Genomic DNA, 9,683 nt, shown 5'->3' with positions numbered 1-9,683 from the left:
CACATGTTTAAAATTGATTCAAATTTAGTTTAAGCTTGATTAAAACTAAACAAAATCATGGGCATTTGAGACGGCCTCCGCGAGTGGTCATCGTGGCGTAGCAAGGGCACGCGGAGCGAGTGTACACGGAAGTGCCCGGCGGGACGCAGTTGCACCTGCTGCAGCAGCTCCCGCACACCTTCTTGCACATCTTTCGTCTCCACGTCGCGCTGCACCTCACGGCGCACGCTGCTGCACAGTCTAAACCCACATAAACTAGCTCTTCTCAGTGACCATCCAACTGATCTGAGGATTGAATGAGGTCAAATTAAGTACATTTCCAGTCCACTACTCACCACTTGCAGTCGCAGGAGATATCGATGGCGCCGGAGCGAGGGATCTTTCTGTGCTCTCCGCCTACAAATGACAAATCAATCCACACACAGATTAATTCAGTAATTTTCATGAGCGTAGCAGTAGAAGGAACCAACTACAATTAATTCGTTCGTGCCTCGACGATATGACGAAGTGCGAGCAGAAGAAAGAGAAGAGCAAGGCACCACGAGAGTTTAGCGAGGGCCATGGACTCGAGCTGCTAAGGGATGTGCTTGAGTGATGAGAGTGGGAGTGAGAGGAGGTCAATTTATAGAGAGCAGTAAGCAGAGTAGTTGCAGAAGAAGAGTGAAGAGTTAGTGAGGCAGTCAGGCAGGGCATTGATGAGGTGATGGAGGTGACATTGGAGAATCCAGCTAAGTGGCCAGCTGTGCTCGACTTGCTTTCCTCGGTCGGGCAGTCGATCGCCAGCTGCCAGACTGGGTGTGTGTGCTTGCGTGCTGCGCCATGGCAATACACAAACATTGTTTTGGCTGCACAAAGCATGCATGATCGATTTCTTAAAGGTTGGGCAGGGAGGAAGAGGGAGGTGGAGGTTGGGACTGGAGAAGAGGACTGCAAGTTGCAAGTAACTGCAGCAGCTGGCTTCGGAAGCTTGATTAAAATTCACCATGAATCCCTTATTATAACATGAGCTTCTGGAACTGGAGATGGTTAGATCAAATTTTTGGGCTCAAGCAACGACGCAACGTCAAAATACGGGACCATTACTTCGCAGTTCTAGATAATTAATCTTCTCAAAACTAATTAAAATAATAATAATAGTTATTCCGGTTTGAGATCATCTTCATATAAATCATCAGACACCTGATTCATACGTTGACAAAGTCGCACAGAGCCCACAAGCAATTGCAGAAAATTGTGTTCTTGTAGAACTTCAAAGAGAAGAAGAAAGGTTAGGATAGATGTTTGGAGTGCTTTGGCCCAGCCATTCCGATGTTCAAGTCAATCTCTTTGTTGATCGAAATTGGAAAAGAAGAACAGTAAATGTAGAGAGTGTGTATATAGGCATGTGTGTATGTGTCCTTGAGCTTGCAGAAAACAAGATCCTTTTATAGAATAATCTATGAAAATATTGTTAGGATCGATGCGTTCGCTAGAGGGGGGTGAATAGCGTTTTTCGACTTTTTCTCCTGCAAGATATTAGCGGAAGCAAAGAAATAATGAAGAAAAACAATCACAACGCTAATACGTTCGATTTACTTGGTATCCACCTCTACGATGTGACTAATCCAAGGATCCACACGCACACACCGACGATTCCACTATGAGAAAAACCCTCCTTTTCGAATCACACTTCGAAGGCGGAGAAACCCTCACAAACCGATGTCTTCCTCGTACAGGATCTCTAATGAAGTAAGAGAGGAAGAGAAAGCTTTTTGGGTCACAGAGAGCAATAAAAAGATGAAAGAAAATGTTGTTGTTCTTCTCTGCGACGTTGACTGCTGTTTTTATGAATTTCAATGCACCAGTCGACTGCTCCTAAGGTCAGTCGACTGATGGGCTTCAACGGGAATTAAATATGCATTTAATTCGCCAGTTGTCACTCCAACGGTAGTATATCAGTCGACTGCCCCATGGTCAGTCGACTGCCCCAGTCGACTGTCAACTCGACTGATCTTTCTGTGCTTGTCTGTGCGTGCTCCGGATCATCCCCAGTCAACTGCTGGCAGGGCCAGTCGACTACCACAGCTGAAAACTCCCCTTTTCAGTTTCTCTTTACTCCTTAGCCTTGATGCAAGCCTTCAAACGTCTTCCACAAGCCTCGTGCTCTTCCTTGCACTAGTTTGAGACATTTCCCTCGACTTCATCGTGCTAAGACATCCTTGCCAAGAGGCCGCGCCTCCGGGACTTCATCCTTGCCAAGAGGCTGCACCTCCGGAACTTCACCAATTGCCAGGTCTCCACTCCTGGACTTTCCTGTGGACTCAAACCACACATGTTAGATCACAACACATTGCCTAACTTAAACCCATTTTAGCCAAACATTAAAATCCAATCACTTGGGGCACGATTGCACCAACAAATATTACATCATAAATAAGGAAAATATCCCATCATAATAAGAGAGGTCATGCTATATTAAGTGTGGTAGGTGATCTATAAATGAGTACTTTACCATTCTACATGTTGCTCAGGCGACTATGAATGTGAGGAGTAGGATTGGAGGAGTGGAGCCACTTGGGTAGGAGTGTCGACTCAATGAGACTGAACCGATTGAGGAGTCGACCTCTATCTGGAGGACGAAGAAGTCGATCGGGCATCGAGTCAATCGGGCATGGAGTCAAGTGCCAAACGAATCGGGCATGGAGTCGGGCGTTGAGCCAGTCTGGCATGGAGTTGGTTGGGCATGTCCAATGTGTTATCTCCACGTGAACCAAACCTTGACTTTCTTGACCAAGATATATTAACTCATAACACAAGTCTCCCCTACGAGTCTGGTCGAAGGAGGCGCTAGTCAAACTGACTAGACCAATTCTCCAATACGTGCTTGGGTTAAGCATGGGTCAAGAAAGTCATATGATAAGCCGATGAATCGGGTTTGCATGGAAGGTTTGATTATGTGCACGAATGAGGCATTCAATGCGACAATCGAATCATCATCATTACTAAGATTTAGTGGGACAACGAGTTAGATTAGACGACGCACAGTATGTCCTGCCTTTTTCCACCAACAGATCGGACAACGTAAACGAATGAGGCCCCAGTATATTAGTGGCTAGGGGTGGACGCGCGCGACGTTCACTATTGCCTCCCTTCCCTTCTGTCTTTACCTCCCTCGTCCTCTTCCTTCCTCTCCGACGATCTGCTTCCACAACTCCATTGTTATCAGTGGCTCGTAAGTCCTTGCTCCCCCTTTCTTTTCCTTCTTTAGGCTTGAAAACCTTGAACATGGACCCCATAGGATCCTGACCCCCCCTGATATGTGTCCATTCAGTCTATTGTCACCCGTGAGGTTAGAGAAGAGGTTAGGATTTTGTTTGACATATTGGGAAGTTATTAGTGGTTGGGGGTGGACGCGCGCGACGTTCACTATTGCCTCCCCTTCTATCTTTACCTCCCTCGTCCTCTTCCTTCCTCTCAGACGATCTGCTTCCGCAACTCCATTGTCGTCAGTAGCTCATAAGTCCTTGCTCCCCCTTCTTTTCATTCTTTAGGCTTGAAAACCTTGAACATGTACCCCATAGGATCCCGACCCCCTGATATGCGTCCATTCAGTCTACTGTCACCCGTGAGGTTAGAGAAGAGGTTAGGGTTTTGTTTGGCATACAGGGAAGTTATAGGATTAGGATACCGAGTCCTGACTATATAACAACCTCACACCCCACCCCCTAGCTTCCTTATCTTCTTTTTCAGCCAACTAACTGATGGCCTTCGCTTTCCCATTTTCGACTTCTTTCAAGATATCTTGACCTATTTCCACATCTTCCTCTCACAACTTGCCCCCAACTCCTTCCGATTCCTCTGTGGGGTAGTCCGGGTTTTTCAAGCCTATCAAATCCCACTTAGCCTGGTCTTCTTTCATTTCTTCTTCTACCCGAAGAGGATGAACAAGGCTTGTTCTATTTCACCATGAGAATGGTCTATAACTTCTTAGACAAGTACCCGACCTCGCACAAGGGTCGAAAGTCGAAGTACCGAGTGGCAGCCAGAATTACCAAGTCCCTCTCCCTTAGAGTCCTATAAGAAAGAGTAGACATATATAGAAGTGGTCGAGCTACTGAAAGAACTCTGCTTTGACATCAACAAGTTGGTAGGTGAGTAGGATTTACTCTATCAGAGCGTTTGAGTCCAATTGACGCCGACCTTCCCCATCCACTTGGTACGTTGTATGCTTTAATTTATTTCTGTGATTACTAACTAAGACTCAATTTTTTCCATGCAGCGAACGTGCTAATGGACACGTCAGTCAACAAGTACTTGAAGTGTGACCGAATGACCTTTGAGACCTTGGTAACACCAGCGGCGTTTGAAAAGGCTCCCGAATATATCGGGAGTCAAAACGAGTGTTGGTGCAGAAAGCACCAGATGATCGAACCTTAGTTAGTTAAGGTGTGGTTTGTAGTGATATGTTTATCTAAGTGTGCAGGGAGCACAGAAAAATCCTAGTTGAGATGAAAGTCCTAGTATGGAGTATAGACAAAGCAAGTCCTAATGTGGAGTTTAAGCAAAAGAAAGTCTTGGTCTGGAGGACCAGATAGAAACTTTAGCAAGATCAAGTGCATCAGATGAAAGTCCAAACAGTCAGTAGGATCATATGCATAAAAGTGCATTCATAAATAGGTAGTCAAGTTCAGAATAAATAATAAAATTTATATTGTAGCAAAATGTCAACAAAAAAAACTAAGAAAATCGAGCAAATTAGTGGAGCATGTTTGATCGGGGAAAATTTGTATATTAGGAGGCTAAGTTAAAGTGATTTTTGTATTCGGCTGACAAAGACCTACATATTTGACATAGATGCACATGTTAGGGTGTGCATAAAGTTTTTTGTAATACAATTGACAAACCTTTAGCTTTCCTTTCCCCTAAAAAAGAAAAGACAAAAACACTGGTTTACATGTATGTGTTTCTACAAAGGTTATGCATCAACTTGATCCCTTTGTCTAGAGACGGATCTTAATATGGGCTATACTGGATTATAGGCCAGTCTTGTTTCTTACAATATTTTTAGGGTTTAGGTTTTTTTCATTGGTTTGTGACCCACGCGAGTGCAGAGTGTGCGACTACTTCTCCACGACGTGACGGCGACGAGGAACTCCACGGTGTGACGGTGAGTCGGCGACGAATCTCAAATCTCAAGTAATTTTTTCGTTCTTCTCCTCGTTCCTCTCTTAGTTCTTACCGCGTCGACGCATCCACCTGTGTGAGCGCTGAGCGCGATCAAATCGCATGACCACTGCCGGTCTGCCGCCGCTCACGCGACCACTTCCGGCCTGTCGTTGCTCGCGCGGCCGCTGCTGGCCTGCCACCGCTCGCACTGCCGTTGCCAGCCTGCCGTTGCGATCTGTGGAACCTGCCGGTCTGCCGCCACGGCCGTTGCCCTGCTACTGCTGCTTGCCGCCGCGACCGCTGCCAACCTGCTACTGTCGCATGCCGCCGCTGGCCTATCGTCGCGGTTGCTGCCGGCCTGCTGCTGTCGCTAGACCAAGAGAAAATTTGATGGATTGAAGGGTTGGATCCATTTGGGTTTTAGGGTTGTAAGGACAAAAATGAATGACTTTTTTTTTTATTAATTATGAGGTCAGTTTGAATTTTTTTTTATGTCAAATTGAGATAAAGTAAAACCTTTAGTGACCAAGATGAAATTAATCCTTATTTTTGCAGCTGGTATGAGATTAACTACATGTGTCTCCAAGTCAAATTAAGGGTTCTGGTAAAGAAGAATATATTGAATATAATATTAGATTTTATTAGATAAATTATTTCCTATAAATGATCAATCACACAGTACACAGAAGCATATAAAGATCTTGTATAAAGAATCTATAGTACAATGATATGAACATTAAACACAATGATGAATTATGACCATTAAAAAGACATATCAATATATCTGTTTTTTATATGTTATCTGTTAGACATAAAATTTTTTCTCGTATTATTTGGTTGATAAATCTCCTAAGTTATGTGATAGATGTAAAATTTTCATTCAGATATATTGGATAAGAATGAATGATTCAATATGTTAATTGGCAGATTTAAAGCTTTTTATACGTTAACTGGCAGATTTATCTTTTTCATATATGATTCATTATACTTTTGAACCATTGATTAACTATTATTTGTTCATTTATATCACTGTTGTTTTATTACTTATTTAGGGATATTACTTGAACTATTTCAAAATGGAACATCAATCTGCTACAAAGAAAGGAAAGATATCCTCTTTCTTTAAGAAGAGAGATCATCAAACTAGTGAAAACACTACAATTTCTATCGTTCCGACAATGCAACATCAATCTAATGAAAGTCTTCCAATTTCAACCGTTCAAATTCCTACTATTTTCTCTCCTAGTAACGACCATCACTCATCTTCTACTTGTATTGAATGAGATCCAGGAAAGAAAATAGATATGTGAATATCATGTTAATGTACGAGATGAGATAAGACGTTCATATCTAAAGATGGGGCCTTATCAACCAGATATGTTGGAGTATCCAGCTACAAAATTTGGAAGTCAAAATCGTCGATTTCAGAAAAAATGGTTCCAGAAATTTCATTGGTTGGAGTATTCACCTTTAGTGAATAAGGCATATTGCTTTTACTGTTTTCTTTTTTTGAATGAAGTTAATTCATCTAATATTTTGGCATTGGTCAATGAAGGATTTGACAATTGGAAAAGGGTAAATTAAGGAAAAACATGTGCATTTCTTGCACATATTGGTTCTGCAGCCTCTTCGCCTCATACTATGTGCGAGAGAAGGGCTGAAAATTTGATGAAGTCCTCACAACATATTGATAATGTGATGCATGCTCAATCTCAAGAGGAAAAGGAGAAAAATCGTTTGCGTTTGAGGACCTCAATTGTAACTGCTCGTTGGTTAGCACTTCAAGCTTGTGCCTTTAGAGCTAACGATGAGTCTCTATATATCATTTAATCATGGAAATTTTCTTGAATTGATAAAGGCTTTTGCAAAAATAATACAAAAATTGATGAAGTTGTACTTGAGAATGCTCTAAAAAATGCCCAATATACAGGTCTAGAAATTCAGAAAGAGATTTTACATATTATGGTCAATAGAGTACGAAAGATGGTTCGTGAAGAAGTTGGAGATAAATACTTTCGTATTCTTGTTGATGAAGCATGAGATATATCTAAATGAGAGCAAATGACTATTATCCTGAGGTTTGTGAATAATTATGGAATTTTAACAGAAAGATTTTTTGCCATCAAAAGTGTTAGTGATACTACTTCATTGAATTTGAAAAATGAAATATCAAATGTTCTTGTTCATCATAATCTCCAAGTGAAAAAAATTAGAGGCCAAGGATATGATGGTGCTTGTAATATGCGGGGTGCATGGAATGGACTTCAGGTATTATTTCTCAATGATTGTCCTTATGCATATTATGTGAAAATATCTCATCATAATAAGAGAAGTCATGCTGTATTAAATGTGGTAGGTGATCTACGGTTGAGTACTTTACCATTCTACATGTCGCTCAGGCGACTATAAATGGGGGGAGTAGGACTAGAGGAGTGAAGTCACTTGGGTAGGAGTGTCGACTCGGTGAGACTGGACCGACTGAGGAGTCGACCTCTGTCTGGAGGACGAAGAAATCGATCCGGCATTGAGTCAATCGGGCACGGAGTTGAGCGCCAAACCAATCAGGCATGGAGTCGGGCGTTGAGCCAGTCTGGCATGGAGTTGGTTGGGCATGCCCAATGTGTTATCTCCATGTTAATCAAACCTTAACTTTCTTGACCAAGATATATTAACTCATAACACAAGTCTCCCCTACAAGTCTGATCGAAGGAGGCGCAAGTCAAACTGATTGGACCAATTCTCCAGTACGTGCTTGGGTTAAGCATGGGTCAAGAAAGTCATATGATAAGCCGATGAATCGGGTTTGCATGGAAGGTTTGATTATGTGCACGGATGAGGCATTCGATGCGACAATCAAATCGTCATCATTACTAAGATTTGGTGGGACAACGAGTCAGATCAGACGACGTACAGTACATCCTGCCTTTTTCCACCGATAGATCGGACGGCGTGAACGAATGAGGCCCCAACATATTAATGGCTGGGGGTGGATGCGCGCGACGTTCACTATTGCCTCTCTTCCCTTCTGTCTTTACCTCCCTCGTCCTCTTCCTTCCTCTCTGACGATCTGCTTCCGCAACTCGGTTGTCATCAGTAGCTCATAAGTCCTTGCTCCCCCTTTCTTTTCCTTCTTTAGGCTTGAAAACCTTGAACATGGACCCCACAGGATCCCGACCCCCTGATATGCGTCCATTCAGTTTACCGTCACCCGTGAGGTTAGACAAGAGGTTAGGGTTTTGTTTGGCGTACCGGGAAGTTATAGGATTAGGATACCGAGTCCTGACCAACAATCTCACACCCCACCCCCTGACTTCCTTACCTTCTTTTTCAGCCAACTAACTGATGACCTTCGCTTTCTCATTCTTGACTTCTTTCAAGATATCTCGATTTACTTCCACATCTCCCTCCCACAACTTGCCCCCAACTCCTTCCGACTCCTCTATAGAGTAGCCTTGGTTTTTCAAGCCTATCAAATCCCACTCAGCCTGGTCTTCTTCCATTTCTTCTTCTATGCAAAGGGGATGGAACAAGACGTGTTCTATTTCACCATGAGGATGGGCTATAACTTCTTAGACAAGTACCCGACCTTGCACAAGGGTCAAAAGTCGAACTACTGAGTGGCAGCCAGAATTACCAAGTCCCCCTCCCTTAGAGTCCTATAAGAAAGAGCAGACATATATAAAAGTGGCTGAGCTGTTGAAAGAACTCTACTTTGATATCAACACATTAGTAGGCGAGTAGGATTTACTCTATCAGGGCATTTAAGTCCAATCGACGCAGACCTTCCCCATCCACTTGGTAAGTTATATGCTTTTATTTATTTCTATGATTACTAATTAAGTCTCAATTTCTTCCATACAGTGGACATGCTAATGGGCACCTCAGTCAACAAGTGCTTGAAGTGGGACCGAGTGACCTTTGAGACCTTGGTAACACCAGCAACGTCTAAAAAGGCTCCCGAAGATGTCGGGAGTCAAAACGATGCTCCACCAACTGTTGATGCACCAACACCAGTAGACGAACCGAGCACAATGGGAAAGGAGCCCGAGGTGGTTCCGACGCTCGTGCTAAAAGTTGAAGGCTCCTCAGTCAGGCCCCCGACCTCAAGGACCAAGAAAAAGAGCAGTCAACCTCCCTCCACAACCCAAGGAGAGAAGGCGAAGAAGAAAGCACGGATGACTCCTACACCAACCTCCATTGAGCTTACAAATTCCACCGAGGAACCGAACCACACCGAATTGATCCCTTCATCAAGCCTACAAATTCCACCGAGGAACCGACCCGCACCGAACTAATCCCTTCAGTCGAGGCCACTCGAAGCGAGATAGTAGTAGAAGCAACCCCACCAAGCGCAACGGATCAAGAACCTCCTCGAGAAAAGTTGGGGTCGATCGACGTGGAAAAGCTCGCAAAGTCCCAGCCAATGGGTTCCTCAGGGTCAGGCCCAACGAGCTCTCTCATGGAGTTGGGATTGAGCACCGATGCAGGGGCAGCCAACACAGAGAAGCGCAACCTAATGGCGTGCATTAGGGTGATAA

The 9,683-nt window shown here is 43.6% G+C and overlaps 1 protein-coding gene across 1 annotated transcript; it reads right to left on the bottom strand.

Moving 5' to 3' along the window:
- Window positions 1-11: 11 nt before the first annotated feature.
- LOC141846903 (uncharacterized) lies at window positions 12-577 on the bottom strand. Its single transcript, XM_074734932.1, has 3 exons — window positions 491-577; window positions 336-396; window positions 12-240 (listed from the first exon to the last, which is right to left on the bottom strand). The coding sequence occupies exons 1-3, from the start codon at window positions 560-562 to the stop codon at window positions 56-58; spliced, it is 318 nt and encodes a 105-aa protein (XP_074591033.1). The 5' UTR covers window positions 563-577; the 3' UTR covers window positions 12-55.
- Window positions 578-9,683: the final 9,106 nt, after the last annotated feature.

This window comes from Curcuma longa, chromosome 16, assembly GCF_044706935.1.
Source record: "Curcuma longa cultivar G26 ecotype Majalengka, Jawa Barat chromosome 16, ITB_CL_G26_1.1, whole genome shotgun sequence".
NCBI lineage: Eukaryota > Viridiplantae > Streptophyta > Magnoliopsida > Zingiberales > Zingiberaceae > Curcuma > Curcuma longa.
The sequence above is the reverse complement of the archived record's forward strand: the minus strand, read 5'-3'. Positions and strand labels throughout refer to the sequence as shown.